The following is a 15950-nucleotide window of genomic DNA, read 5'->3' on the forward strand; positions in this document are numbered from 1 at the left end:
AAGTACTCAGTTCACTGACCTCAGAAAGATGGAAGGCTGAGTTGGCTTGCCTGAAAGCAAACCCTTCACCTTCAGATCACTGAACTATCCTATTCGCTTAAAATAACAGTGGGAATTTCGTTCTGAGGGCAAAACTCTGGGGTGGCTTCTGCACAACTTTTTTTTTTTTTTTAAATAAACTCTCCCATATTCTCAAAACCAGAGCACAGCATTCGTTCTCCTCACCTAAGTTGCTTCTTACTCCAAGTCTTTCCAAAGCCCTCAACTTGGGGCATTGAAGTAGAGTGGTGCAGCGACCCTGAAACAAACAGGGCAAAGGGTTAGAGCCGGGCAAAGAAAAAGATTGTGAGCACACACAAACTTACAGACTGTCGCACTGCAAAAACGTCACACAAGGTCCATGTATCACTGGTCTCATACAGCGATATGGAGACAAACACACAGAAAAATTACAAGTTTGATACGGTTCTATAAGTCACCTATTCTCCAGTCGCTGCCCTTCCTGGGGGCAGTGCAGTGCGCGGGTGGGGAGGGGGGGGGGGGGGATTAATAAAATTTATTTAAATTTTTTTTTTTTTTAAAAACACAACTTACCTCCGCTCAAGCGCCGCTCTTCTGCTACACGCAGGCACAGTCTCCCAGTCTGCCCTGCAGCCAATCCTGACACTGCTTTGAGCAGCGTCAGGTTTGGCTGGGAGTGCCCAGACAGGGTGCTCCCAGGCAGACTGGGAACCTGTACAGGCTCTCTACAGCCCAGCAAATGTGTTGCTGGGCAGGAGAGAGCCATGTGCACATGTATGTTTGGCTGGCCCGAAACGGCACTCCCCTCTGCTCATCACCCCTAATGCCCCACCTCTTCCACAGGGAAAGGATAATAAACACAGTTTATTATTCTTTCCTTGTGAAAGGATTTGCAGCGGGTGCTGCTGGTTTGGGTGGGGGGGGGGAGGGGGTGGGTGACGCTCCTCTGCCCTTATGGAGGAGTTACCCCTGCTATTCTTGTCAGTGGCCTCGAGCACTGCAATGGAGCCTACACATTAACCAATGAATTTGCCCAACAGGTTCCAAATTGCTAATGGTGCCCCACCATTTTACCTCACTCAGGCCCACATTACAATGGCTTGTTAGTTTTGATTGGTATGGGAATCAAAGTAACCAACCCCATTAGAATTCAGTTCAGTGCAAAAACTGCTGTTCAGCGGTATCCAGGAAACAAGTGGAAATTGGCATGTTGAGACAGAAATGCTCAAAAACTCAAAATCCCAGTATTACCCCTTTTATCAAAATTTCAGAACCTCCCAGGAATGGTATATCAAGGGGAGCTAACTAACAAGGACTTTCACGGTCCACCCCAGACACTATTTATAAAGAGTTAAGGACTGGGCTAATGGGTTATGAGGTGCCAACACAAGACAAGCTGGTAAGCAACCCAATATACTTCACACAAATCTTAACTGATGCCCTAATGGTAAATTACACTGCTCTTTGTTAAAGAAAGAAAAGAGCAATGACATCTCACCAAGGCCCAAAGCTGCCTCTAGCCCTTTTTGTAGAGGAGGTGGGGGGTGTGGGGGGGAGAAAGAGGTGCAGGGGGGGGCGCTTGCATCTTGAAGGCCCCCTACCCTGGGCCCTCTCCATAGACCTAAAGCGGACACTACCTTTGAAGAAAAAAAAAAAAAAAAAAAAAAAAAAAAAAAAAATCACCTCCCCAGGGACATCTTTTGTGCTACAAAGCCAACTTTGCCCCTTTGCGGATCGCACCCCGTCCTCTCTCTTATGGGGGGCTGCTCACAGGCACCAGTAGTCTGGACATTTAGCACTCTCCATCTGAAAGACACTCTGCTGGTTTCCTTCCTTGGACCTACCCCCTGAGGGAGAGTGACCCAAAAATTGAAGGCTTCGGCTTTAGACTACGCTATCCATTACTGGTGATAGAAAATGGGATGTGATGGAATTCTAGATTGTGTGCTGTATTTTTCAAAGCCAAAGGATACAACTAAGGCATCTCTGAACATGCGAAGAAAGAAATCCTACTCTTTAAAATGAAAAAAAGAATGTGTACAACACGTTTATTACAATGAGTGACTGAGCTGTGGGGAGAAGGAGGTCTAACAATGAGCAAGTCAACTCTCAATAGTCCATCTACTTATACTCAGATCTCTTACCGAGCTACTACTGTTTAGAACAGTGGCTTGTATAATGACATCACCAGACTCACCTGGTGACTGCAGCTGTCCCCCAGACAGGAGCGGGTGTCGAAATGTAAACACAGGGGGTGCACTGTTGGGAAGAAAGATATAAATAAGAAGATTGTGAATGGCAGCATTAGATGTTCTGCACAAGCTAGGACCAGTGCGGCACATAAATCCCCTTCCAGATGCCTGCCCAATGGCCTCCATGAGAAGCGGATCTCAACCGAGAGATAATGACGCCATACAAGTCTTCATTTGTATCGAAAGGATTTATAAAAGTGCGCAGAAGGTCTAACATCAGGTAGAACGCTATAATATAGTGTTCAAAAAGCATCCTGACAATGAAAAGGTGACATTCTGGTTCATGCGTAATCAAGATTACAATTAAAAAAAAAAAACGGCTGCGGGAGGTCGGCATTAGCAAGCAGCAGTCTTCATGATAAAGTAAGTTATGCAGTTCCTGATTTATGGCCTTTTTGTAGGTAACTCATTTCTAAGGGGAACAGTTGTTAATTGCCGCGACTGATTGATATTTGGTTTCTCATGCTTTTTGCTCCTTTCAGCCTTGATGCATGTGTGTCCTAAAGATATAATGCAAGGATCTGATAATCCTGTTCACACCTTGGAAAGAACTATAACGAAGAGGAAACTATTTTCAACCAAAGAATGAACTGAAACTCGACAGGACACACTAATCTGGCGGGGATCGGCCACAGCCCTGTAAATGTCTGGCAGAGAAGACTGGAATCAGGCAGTGGGTAACTGGAAATAGTATGGACATGCACCAGTCATTGAGTGACCTTATAACATTATAAGAGGTTAGGGAGAGACTCAAGTCTATCATGAATTCATCTAAAGAACCAGCACCCACTATGCTGTGGCAAGACCGCAGTATGACATTATGGTCCTCAGCTGACAGGGATTCTTGTTCTGCAGGAACCACAGATCAGAAACTACAGATCTCTCATTCAAGAAAGCTTGCATGGAGGTGTTGTGTACCTCATGGCCCTGATCAACCGGCAAAACCTCCTCGGGGGAAATGATCACATAAGGCCTGATGGAGTGGGTGCAGTCCTGCTAATAATGTGCAGCAGTTATTTAAGTACGGTACTCAAGGACTGCTGTGGACTCAGATTACCTGACACAAGTTCATCAAAAGAAACAATTGTGAATAGTACACAACTGGCACAGGCCTGCTGAAAGAGACAACTGAGGTGAGGAAGGTTTGAGCGCACCGTGTAACTTTTACCCTGCGGCTACGGCCCACGCACCAGCAAGTACACTCAAGCAAAGTGTGTGTGTAATTGCTTGTGCATCATTCATTGCTTCCAGCTAAAGGGATGCAAATATATCACCAATCCCCAGGCCCTAGGAGGGAATAAAATAGGGGTGATTCTTCAGGTTTCTGATTATTGCCTTTCTCTATTAGTAGTTTTAAAACTTTAGACTCCATCACCTCCTCATTTCCCCACTTCTAGAGACATCTCTAGAAGTGAAATTGAAGGCAGGTAGCCCACAGAAAAGACAAAACTGGTGTGGTAACCTATAAAGCTATCCATCTATCTATCCATCCATCCATCCAGTATTTAAATCTTACTTTGTATCTGTGTATGTATCTATATGCATAAATTCATGGTCTGATTTAAAGATGTTACATAAATGCTGCTTTGCAATGAAGGGTTAGTTGGACAAATGGACGTGTCTGGCAAGGTGCAGTGTTTTTTGTGCTGCCTCCTTGCACATTTAGCAGCTGTGGTGGTGGGGACAAGGACTAGCAGAGCTGGGACACCTGCCCCATCTTGATTTCCTCATGACATGCCAGTGGTTAATAAAAATTGCTTGTGGAGTCATCCAACCCCCCTAAGAAAAGGAGCTGCACAAACTTTCTCAAGATCAGTGAGCAAAAACATCCAAATATTTCAAGTCTAGTGAGCAACCGGCCCTACTTAGTCATGTATACATCTGCTATGTTTCTTTTATTCATTCCTAAAGGTGCGTTTTAGGTCTCGCCTACTAGACACCGCATACACGGTCTGTTGCAAAACGTATGAGCTTACAATGAGATTAGAGCTTGCCCATTGCTGTCTCTTTGTTGCTCTCATTTGCTTGCCTATTTGTTAGCTTGTGTGAGCTTATCTTCATTTTCTTGTGTTTGTCCCTCCCTAGGAGCATGGACACATTTCTTGTGTACTCCCACTGCTTGCTTTTCAAGCACAAAAAAAAACCAAATAACCACCACACACACAAAAAGGGAAAGCTTCTTTATTTTTTTTATTTACTCATCTAACTCTGATTGGCAACTTAAAAATAAAAAATAAAAATAAAAACTGCATCAGACTTGCTGTGCAGCATGGCTGAAAACAATTGCCAAAGCCATTGTCCCACAGGAGCGACCTATTGGCTTTGCAAAAACGTGTGTCCCATACGGTATGGAATCTAGAGGTGCCTTCTGTGTTAATATGCATTTCACACTCTGTGGACACAGGAGGTACACAGGGGTTTCTATGGACATCTGAAGTGCCAATATTTTTCAGGGTATACCAAGATGGTCATGGCTCCCTATGAATTTCTTGATCGTTTCGCTATGGGGACACAAGAGGTAACCATCGGGCTGTACACATCTCTTTCACCCCTTATGGACGTTAAGAGATGTCAGAGTATCCTATTCAATTCTATGCACACAAGAGGTGCCCGTGTATCTGGTTCATAACGACTATGGGCTTGAGAAGCACTTGTGTGCGCCTATGTATCTTAATCCATTCTCATGGGACAATCGTGGCCACCTCTTGTGTCTCAATAGTGGACAGAATAAGAATCAAGAGTCCTCATTGGAATCCCATGTATCTTATTCGCCTGATATGGGACCAACAGGATTGTCATGGGTGCATATGCATGACTCGTTACATTTCCTGTAGGCAGGAGACCTAGCCAAAGACACCCATGCATCTTTTGTTCCATCCCTACGGCCACGTCTGATCATCTTACGAGAGCCTATATATTTACTCCTCCTCCTATAGGGACACAGAGGTGGCCATTGGCTCATAATCTTCTTGCTCTATTCCCTGTTGGCATACATCCAAGGTGAAAGGTAATCATGTACCTCAGATCATCCCTCTGGATGGCCAAAATTGATTGGTACGTTTGATATTTGTTGACCCCCGCCAATAAAAAAAGAAAAATATGCAGGTGTGCAGAATTCAGTGTTTCAAGAATTTGAATGTTAAAGTTTACAAATCTTTACAACATAAGCATGTCCCTTAACAGTACTACAAATGCAGTTTTCTGAAAACATTACACTCATACAATTAACAAGGTACAAAACTAGCTGAGGTGTAGCCTCAGAACCTCTCTGCAAATACAAGACCCTTTAACGTGAGGTAAATATAAATAGCCCTCAGATCTGGTGCAAGCAACTCAAACCGCAACTATAGTTTTGTTGACTCCAAATCAGGGGTGTTCACGAAATGTGGGTGTAAGCACTCAGAAGTTTCCAGTGCCAAACAGTGGGATATCCCCTGTAGTATGGCTATGTGAATATTAGCTGGAGTAGTAGCAGCATTCTTTAGATGATTGATCAGCATCATTTTAAATATAAGCTTGGAAGCATCTGGGAACAGGGTTTTCTACTAGAACCATAACCATTTTCAACCTACCCAAGATCTTTTAACGAGTCCCTTTTCTATCAGCAGCTTCCTTTTGGAAAGCTTCTCCGGCAGAGCAGAAATGTCTTTCATATATTTTTTCCCCTGCATTACGCTTAGTGAGCTTTTTAATATAAAAGCTAATCTAAAAGGCCAGAACCCCTCTTCAAATCCAAAACAGGAGTCGGTGGCGGTAACGATACACCACGTGCCACAATTTCCACTATTTTTATGTGTTCCCTGTTAATATTGTGTTTCATGTAAATGTATGGCATTCTGTTATTAAAAAAAATCATAAAATATTTTTAGTTACAAATACAAAGCCCGTTGTTTTGAAAGGGACCAAGCTGTGTAGTGAAAGGCAAATCTGATGTGACCTTTCACTTTTAGATGGCGGTGTTGGCCAAGATATTGTTAACAGCTAAGTAGCTCCATTTAACTTCTTATGGATCGTGTACACGACTATTACCCACCACCACATTCTGAAGCCCCTTCCACCTTCACTACAAGAAGAGAGGCGCCAGTGTCCAGGGCTGGTCCTGCATTACCCCTGCAACAATGGGTGGCCCCTACAGAAATGGATGGCGCCTACTCCTGGAGCACTGGGTGGCCCCTACTCCTGCAGCACTGGGCGGCCCCTACCCCTGCAGCACTGGGCGGCCCCTACCCCTGCAGCACTGGGCGGCCCCTACCCCTGCAGCACTGGGCGGCCCCTACCCCTGCAGCACTGGGCGGCCCCTACCCCTGCAGCAATGACATTGCGGAAACAAAGGAACTAAGCTATAACTGGAGCCCTTTTTTTCTCCAACATTTCCAAACTACACTATCTGTAGAAAATACCAATCTGTAACCTTTGTGCAGGGTCACTGGAATTATGCGACTTTGCAGCCACAACATATTCCACATAATTATGGATTTGTCGCATTGAAACATAATCCATCATCTGATGGCTAATCTGCAGATTTTAACAAAAAAATGTATGCTTCTAGTGCATATGGATCAAGTTACTTAAAATGTTGCAACATGTGTTCCCGCGCAGTTGAAGGCCGTTCGCTTAAATTGACTCGTCATCTTGCAGTTGCCTACTGCTGTATTTAGTTGTTAAACTAGTACTAATAAGTTGAATCTTAGCCGCGACTGTGTTACCATGAGTAAAAATATCAAAATAAAGTAGTAATACTTTGACAAAATATGCCACATTAAGCAGCACAGTTTGCGTTCTCTTGCCGTATAATTTTGTCAACCCTGCCGCGTAATTTGGCGGTCCTCTGCAACATAATAGCAGTGGCCCTGCATGTATGTGGGTCGCTTAGCTTTGCAGTAGGCACAACTTTCGATGGAGTCCAGGGGGGGTAGCAGTTTCTACTACTGAAGAGGTATCCAAGCCAGAGGATAATCAACACAAACAAGCTGAAAGATAAACAGCTTAGAAAAACTGGACATAAACCGAAGTGTGTAGAGGTGTCACACCCACATTCATCGATTACTCATAAACCCTCTATGTTATAATATGAGTCAAAACTACACACAGATAGTCCCAAGAAGTGCAGTAACCCCCCAGAGTTATCCTATTGTTATACGTGTCACTTGCTGGGTTTGCAAAACCCTCTGCAGCTGGTGCCTTAACTCCGTAAGATATTTCAAAATGGGGTCTGTGACGAAGTAAGAACAGTTTTACAATCACGTGATCCCTTCTTGAGCACTTATTTGGGTTCAAGGTTTTTAAAATATTTAAATGTATACAATGGCAGTCAGGGTATGTTCCTCGTGACCCCCCTATTTATGGGTTCCCTGTGTGAACTGTTTCCGTTTATAGCCCTGCCTGCAGCAACGGGTGGCAGTGGTCCCTTGCCTCTGCAGCAATTTGTGGCCCTGTCCCTACAGCAACCCTGGGGTACCCCTACCTCTCCAATCCCAGTGAGTCTTAACCCTCAGTCTTGGTGGTCCTTATTTACGCAGCCCCCTCCTTCGTGAGGTGAAGTTCCGGGAGGGTCACGCCCATGCAGCCCTTTCTGCCCCGGAAGCTGCAGCCCTGAACAGCTTGCACCCGTGCAATCCTGCGTGATCCATACCCATCAACCCACAGACTCTCGAAACCCGGCATCCCTGCGCCACACCTGCAGGTTCCACCCCCTGTGCACCCGCTTCTCCGTGGGTACTGGCGGGAGGCGCCTGCGCCGAGGGCGGGCTCGCTGGAGCTCAGTCCTTTGCCAACCTCGGAGAAAAGATCCTTGCAAACAAAGGCCGTGTTTGTGCTGCGGCTCCTGAACGGGGCCTTTGTGTGCGGGGACAAGGAACAGGTTCTGCAATTAAAGGGCATTCCAGAGGTGCATCGGAGCATGGGAACAAAGCCAGGGCAAGTGGTACCCAGGAGAAGACTGGCACGTGAGGAGGTACACATGGGAATGTCATGAAAACACCGCCAGTGAAAGGAGCCACAGCCCACGGGGATACCATGGTAACGGCGTCAGGGCACTTGAGAACATTTGGCATGGCAAGAGGTGCCCAGGGGAAAATCTGTGAACACTACAGTTCGACATCGCGTCCAAGAGAACACTGCCACGAGAGTAGGAGGTGCCATGTGAACACAGGGAAAACACGGTTAGTGCAACAAATGTCCATAAAAAGGATGGCACAAGAGGGGGTGCCCACAGGAGTATCATGGGACATGGCTAGTACTGCTCATGAGAAGAGTGGCGAGAGGAGGTACCCATGGGAACAGACAATACCCCCAGTGCAGGAGAAGTCAATGAAAACACACAAAAGGTGATGGGAGGATGCTTGCAATAAGTCTACTAACTGGTAGTCGCACAGGTTAGCATTCCAACCCCACTGTTCTTTTGCCCACCATCCCACTTCAGTTTGGACCAAACCATATGTGAATCAGTCTTGGCCTTGTTCCAATAGGAACAAATAGCCCAGCCAGAACTGCCAGGCACGGTCCTATCTGAACCGTAAAACAAGCAACTCAGGATGGGTTTAACCCTGATTGGAACTTTTCAGATAGGTGCAGCTTGGTTCCAGTGGCAAAGTGAGCAAGGACTTATTGCAACATTACTCCCATCACCTTTTCTGAGACTGTTGTAATGCCCTAAGTGCAAGGCAATGCCTGGACACCGGTCCAGTGCTCACTGTGGTACTGGAACTAAGCTACACCCAACTGACGAGCCCCCATCAGGGCGAAACTGATCTTCGCTTGCTTGTGTTCTGCTTCAGGGAGCACCTGACCTGGCAGTTCAGGCTGGACTGTTACTACTGGAGCAGGGCCAGGACTGATTTGAACATGGCTGGGTCCAACCTGAAGTGGGATAGTGGCAAAAAAAATGAGTTGGAATGCTACTCCGAGCGATTGCCAGTGTTTTGACTTGTTTCAAGCATTACTCCCATCACCTTTTGAGTGTTTCGAAGTAAAAGAGAACACCATGAAAATACACCTAATGAAAAAGGTACCAAGTGGAATAAGGCCAATGGTAAAGATGCCAAATGAATACCATGAAACAAGAGCAGTGCTAGGGGTGCACATGAGAAAGCAGTTAGAACATTCATGTTGAAAGACGTGCCCACAAGAACACTGACCCGGGAGGAGGTACCAGATAACACTGGCATGGAAGTGCCAGAGAAACTCAGTAACATCGCTAGAGAAAGTGATGCCCAAAAGAACACTGGCACGAGAATAGGTATATGTAAAAGAACCAACAACAGAACCACTGGAAAAGGAGTCCACAAGCCAACTTAATAGTACACCCTCAAAGTAAGATATGCCCAAGACAACATCATGAAAAGACCACCAGTGAAAGAGATGCTACTGAGTACACTGCCAGAAAAGGTTTGCCCATGGGACATTGTACAATACAACCAGTGAATAAGATGCTCACTAGGTTTCCATGAGAAGGCAGTACTAGGAGACTGGAGTGATCTTGTAACTCTGAAGAGGCTTCACAGGATCTTGTCAAGAGCAGGAGGGATATGGATTCCTTGCAGAGAAGACTAAATTGACAGCATTTCTACTAACGAGTAAGAAGTGCAACAACCACACAAAGATATATAGGCAATCAAGCTCACTGGCAAAAGAAAACGGATTGTGCCAATTCTCTCTTTTAGGTCGATCCTACTAGACAGCACATGTGTTGACCGTTGCAAGGCATAACGTAGCTCACCAAAAACACACAGGGGCTTGGTGCCCATCCATGCTTACCATTGGTTGGCTTTCCTGGCCAATCTTGTGTTTGTCCCTCCCATGAAGCATTACCCCTTTACAATCTCTTTGACTGGCTAGCATCGCTGATTCCACTGCTTGCTTTATAACCACTAATTTTTATTTTTGTTGGAAGGGCTCCATTCGATCTGTTTGGCTTGTGTACATAACCGTTTGCACTACGTGTTGATCTGACACTGCTTCTCCTTGGCCCCCCTGCTTCTACCCACCGCTTACCCGCACCCACTCCCTCTGTGTTGCTTTCCCCCGACCTTTGTGTCGCTTTTGCTCCCACCCTGCACCCCAGTTGCTTTCATGTCCTATCCACCCTTTCCAATTCCCTTATGTTCCTTCAGGGCCCACATCCCATACTCCCCTGTGTCGAATCTCTGTTCCCCGCACCCTCAATGTTGCTCTGTTGTCCTATGCCCACTTTAAATACAAAAAAAGCTTTTGTGACTTTTGTTTTCTTTTTAGTTACCAATCCAGCTTGGATCAGTAATTAAAATGGGGAAAAAAAACAGACACTGCCACATCGCTAAAAACCGATGACAAAAACAATTGGTAACCAAAACAAGATCTTGTTAGTACATTGATAAGTCATTTGTATTCTACCAAAAAAAAAAAGAAAAAAAAAAAAAAAAATATATATATATATATATATATATATATATATATATATATATATCTATCTATATATATATACCACCCTCTACCTATCGCCTCCTTAAACACTCAATCCAAATGAACTTATTACCTTTTCCATTATATTATAGAAACAAATACCACATACAACCTCTCTCCCAGTGTAACCTGCAAACCCACTGAATCTGGGGCAGGGTTAGGGAACTGTATGCCCATCTGGAGGATGCTCACCTCTGGCTAGTACAGCTGATAGGCGAGGGGGATTCTATGAATCCCGGGGAACCTGCAAAATAAAAAAAAGTATGTCAGCTGTGAGAAGTCTACAAATCTCAACTAGGGTGCCCAGCCTAAAGATTGCTTCTGATACATGGTGATACTTCCAAGCAATACTTCTTCACAGGTCTGGAAGGAAAACCTGAAAAACCACATCTAGACAGCTTCCCACCAAAGTCCCATTTCAATCCCCTTACTATCCGCTGGAAGCAGAAGCTCAAGTGATCAGTCAGACCTGGGCTTGACCTCCCGTCACAAGAAAGCCCCCACTCCAGGATACCTTCAGAGTCTGCCATCTGCTTGGGCTGGACGAACTCTGGTTTCACCACCTCAAAGCACAGGTATAGCTCGGCCAAGAATGCACCAATATTGATCTGCAACATCAGGGAAAGAAATTAAAAGAGGTTAGTCACAATACGTTTTGAAAAACTATAAATAGAGGTATGGTTCTAAGCAATGTATCGATTTCAATAATATCAGTCTTTCTTGTAACATCAACAAAGTCCTATTGTTCTACATAGGATCAAAGGTGATAACATCATATCAGAGGCAAGAACCCCATATCCGAGTCGAGAACATTGAATGCATACCTGTAAGAGCCTCTGGGTCCACTGCAAGAGACTCCCTGACAGACTGGCACCTCAGAAAGGCCAGTGGGGCCTTGACAGAGCCACAGAGAGCATCAGCCTAACTTGTTATTTCTATTACCTTACAGGTGATTACACCTTGCATGCCTGTAGCCGCTGCTTTCACGAATCAACCTCCACCCTCAGGCCAGTCCACATTAAGAATCTCAATGTTCCAGTTATCTTAAATATCTAGTGCTTTTGGCTTCTGATAAACGTTCTACATAAGAAACAGAGCAGGAGCAGCCAACCCTCCTTTGACAAGAGACTAAAAATGCCTCAAGAAGTGAGATATGCCATTTCCCATATGATACAGAAGGAAGAGTCTCCAACTCTGGACTCTCACCTCCCCTAAATAGGTACCGAGATAAAATCTGCACTTCAGTGGATGCACATGAAAAGATGGCAAGTACTGAATGGGCACAGAGACTGAATTTAGCCAGATGCTGGATGGGGTTTAGCCCTGTACACCCATCCCAATTCCAGAGCTGTGGGATCAAACCATGTGGACATTGCATCTACCCAGGCACGAGTATGGTTTAGAATCTTTATTTGTTGATGCTGTCAATTTTCATTCCTGCTTTTTTGACAGCCTGAACAAACTGCAGGGGAGCGGAATGGTTGTGACTGCCCTAAACTCCCAGGTACTATCTAGGTAGACAGTAGAGACGGCTCTCCCACTAAGAAACAGAACTGCAGCTGCAATACCCTAATGACCATCTCAGAGGTGCAGGGGAGCTTGGTGGTGATATGAGGATACTTGTCACTAGACAATAATTCATGGAAATGCCTACTGTAAAACCTTGTAGCACCCTGCTTCTATGTGAGAGCGAAGCTGTAATGCTGCACAACTCCACCTTCATGAGGGGGTCGTAAACTGCACTGCAGCGTTCTTAGAATCTCTGGGATGGGATTGTTATGTTGATTTGTATAGCACACTAATCACCCAAGAGGGTATCCAGGTGCTTGGGCGGGTCTATAGGTGTGTGGTTCCCAAGGTGCTTCTAGGAAGAGTCAGGGCTTCAGCTTCTTGCAGAACTTGAGAAGTGAGGAGGATTTAATGTGTTGAAGGAGGTTATTATATGTCTTGGGAGCGACGTAGGAGAATGAGCGACCTTCAGTTTTACTTTTACAGATGCAGGGAGTGTGTGCGAGTGACAGCAGAGCATAGGTGTCTGGTTGGTTGGTCAAAGTGTATGCAGTTGTCCAGATATTCTGGTCCGGTGTTGTGTAGGGCTTTGTATGTGTGCATGAGAAGTTTGAATTGGCTGCGCTTGTGAATGGGAAGCCAGTGAAGTTTCTTGAGGTGCGGTGTGATATGGGTACGCGTGGGAGGTGGAGTAGGAGTCTTGCCGCTTCATTCTGGATAGTCTAGAATCTGTGTTGGAGTTGTTTGGATTTAGCATAGACAGGGTTGGCATAGTCCAGCCTCCACTACAACCCCCATCTTCTTAAATGCTGATTTAGCAATATCAGGCCAGCCACACCCACCGACGTTTCCCCTAATGCCTAGCTTCTGCCATTTTAACTCTGAGAAATTCTTATCTAACCAGGTTAACTATTTTATGATGGGGCAAAAGAGAAGCCATGAACATATACTATAAAAAAAAAAAAAAGCGTAGACAGTACACCCTTATGATGAAGTCATGGGCGCAAGGCACAAACATTAAGGGAGTGCTCCTGCCACAGTAAATCGAGTTCGATTTGTTTTGCTGACCTGCAGCACCAAGGAGATCCTAGTGTGTTATTCAACCTCTGAAACAAAGCCTATCTTTCCCTTTCACTATCACTATCACAAGGGCTCTACGAGTGCACAACTGGACTCTGGAGACACTAATCCTTCTTTGCCCCAGAATGTCGGTGAGCCGCCATTGTCCTGTGCCATGGTGATTTATCATCACTCCAGGTGCATCAAGATCATGCAACCTGTGATCCGGAGGGCAAAGTCTTGACCCACTGCTCCACCCTTAGCCAGTCAACAGTTTCCTACTTGATGCCGAAGGAATAGAGGAAGGAAAAGGAGTGGAACATACTGAAATGGAGCAGGGTTTTCAGAGCCCTCCTTGCTTTGTCTTCCTGCCACTGCTGCCTTCATATGTCCCACGAATAGGGTTAACAAGGGCAGTATAAGGGGTGCTACAAGGCAAGCCATCAGTAGCCGATGCTACTCAAGATCGACAGCTCAGGAGTTATACTTACAGCTATGCCAAGGTCACCAGTGTGCCCTGGAGCCAGATTAGAGTGCCATTTTAACTCCACGAGTGAACGGATATGAGAAGGCAGGTCCCACATCTGAAATGCACACCCAAAAGGATCAAACTGGCCCTTATGCCTCACCAACAATGGGGTGCTTTCTTACCTAGGCAATTAAGTGCTGGTGCCGAGCAATGGAAAGCACCGGCTCAAATTAAGCACCGCTCACACCTCAACTCAGTCATACTCAAAGTACGACCTGGGGGGCAGTTGCAGCCCTCTTGACCTTAACATGCGGCCCCCAGCTTAGCAGCAGCACTGGGCCTGCTATTTGCTTGGCTCACGGCTAACATCAAGAAAGATGCTTAATAAACTGGAAACGTGTATTTATACTGAACTGAAGTAAAGGAAAAAAAGAAATGAAGATGTCTTGTACCACTTAAAATTACAAACATCTTCATTTTTAAAAAAACATCTTTCGACAAAGTGCAAAAATATGGTAAAGTTTCTTAATTCAAAATGCATATTTCATTATCATGCAGAATCAATTCCCCTCAGTACAACAAATTCATCAGTGAATTTAGAAGCATTTTTTAAGTGATAAGTTTCAAACAGACATTTAGAAACATTTGTGCTTCCACCTACCCCGACAACATGCCAATAGTGAACTAAGAGGCAAGTCAGTTGTTATGTGCACCCTTTGGGTGGCATGTGATGCTATTATACGTGGACAACATTTTAGTTTTTCAAATAAACGAAAGAGAAGGCTTTGTAAAGCGCACATCCTGAAGTAGTGAATTTTGAGGTCATCTTATATTTGCTATTAAACAGAAAGGAGGCAAAGCGAAATAAAAACAATGACATAGGATCACACTATTTGGGCCAAGTAGGAAAGCCGGGATGGATACCAGATCTCCTGATCTCACATACGGTGTAATTCAGTCACTGGATGTACATGCTTTGCTTCCCTTATGACCATGTTGCACAACCCCCCTCGCCCCAGGACCACCACTCAGTGACCATCAGAAATGTTTGTGAGTACCCATGCCTTAACTACGTGTGCAGGAGCCACCTTGCTGGAATTTGGGGAGCTGACCAGAGCAATGTTAAGCCAACCACAATGGGGAAAGCATGATCTCCCTCCACCCTGCTCTCGATTCTCAAGAATGGATAAAGGGTGATTGTGGACAACTCTGATATCTGTGGCCATCTGGGTGACACCTTCTCCCATTTAGCCTGATAAAGTGTCTAACGTGGCTTCAAAAGCTGGACTAGACACGATCGCAGCAGCACCTGTGCAGGGCCATTCTTGACTGGTCAATGAGTGGAGGTAGAGTTCACTGACATAGGACAAATACTTCACAAGCAAACGTTTGTGAGCACAATGACTCCCAGGAACCTCTATGTTTAATTAAGGTCTCTTCGCTGCTGCCCCTTGCCCTTTCTCCAGTTTTAGGACTTTAATCATACAATAATAACTACTAATGCTGCTGCCTAATCTAAAAGCTTAGATCCTCTAATTAATGTCTGTCCTGGTAAGCAGAACTGGGTGTGCAACCAAGCGTATACAATCTTTATTAATTCTGTAGGAATGCACAGGGGTCGGGGGTGGGTGACGGGAGGGAGGGAGGTGGGGGCGTGAGCAAGTGGAAGGAGGTGGATGTGGAAAGAACCCAGCCTAACTTAGTAATGAACTTAGCTGTATCCAGTCATTGCTACAGGACTCCAGCAGTCTGAGCTGCTTCAGTGGATGGCCTGAGCTGGACAATCACTTACTGCTGGTTCCCCCAGTGCACCGCGGGGGATAACTGATCCCAGTGTATGGTGTCCCTTATAGAACAGTCCTTTGGATACACCCGTTCAGTGTTCTACTATCCCTCGGTGCCCTTTTCGTGCTACACCATTCCACAATGTGAGCTCCCCTGGTGCCGTCAGTGCTACATGATCCCTCAGTCTGGGGTCCACATTAGCCGTGCTAGAAGAACCCCTCCATTAAAAAGTCCCTCTGCACGGCCAGCCCTACGTACTTTCTCAATCTCCCTCAAAGGATAGTCCGTACCATAATCCCCACCCTTTTGTGTGAATTCACTCACTACATGGCCAATGCCATCAACCATCTCAATGTCTGCTTCAACTAATCAGGTGCTCCATCGCCTTGCTCACACTGTATAAGGCAGAGCGCATT

The 15950-nt window shown here is 45.4% G+C and overlaps 1 protein-coding gene across 4 annotated transcripts in view; it reads right to left on the reverse strand.

The window, feature by feature from the left end:
• CAMSAP3 (calmodulin regulated spectrin associated protein family member 3) overlaps positions 1-15950 on the reverse strand; it is a 220901-nt gene that overhangs the window by 43284 nt on the left and 161667 nt on the right. For all 4 annotated transcript variants that reach the window (XM_069230366.1, XM_069230368.1, XM_069230365.1 and 1 more), the window contains 4 exons: positions 11227-11320; positions 10905-10956; positions 2219-2280; positions 226-298 (listed from right to left, as the gene is read on the reverse strand). In XM_069230366.1, coding sequence (XP_069086467.1) covers positions 226-298; positions 2219-2280; positions 10905-10956; positions 11227-11320 — 281 coding nt within the window. The remainder of the gene's footprint in view (positions 1-225; positions 299-2218; positions 2281-10904; positions 10957-11226; positions 11321-15950) is intronic.

The sequence above is a fragment of the Pleurodeles waltl genome, chromosome 4_2, assembly GCF_031143425.1.
Source record: "Pleurodeles waltl isolate 20211129_DDA chromosome 4_2, aPleWal1.hap1.20221129, whole genome shotgun sequence".
NCBI classification, from domain to species: Eukaryota; Metazoa; Chordata; class Amphibia; order Caudata; family Salamandridae; genus Pleurodeles; species Pleurodeles waltl.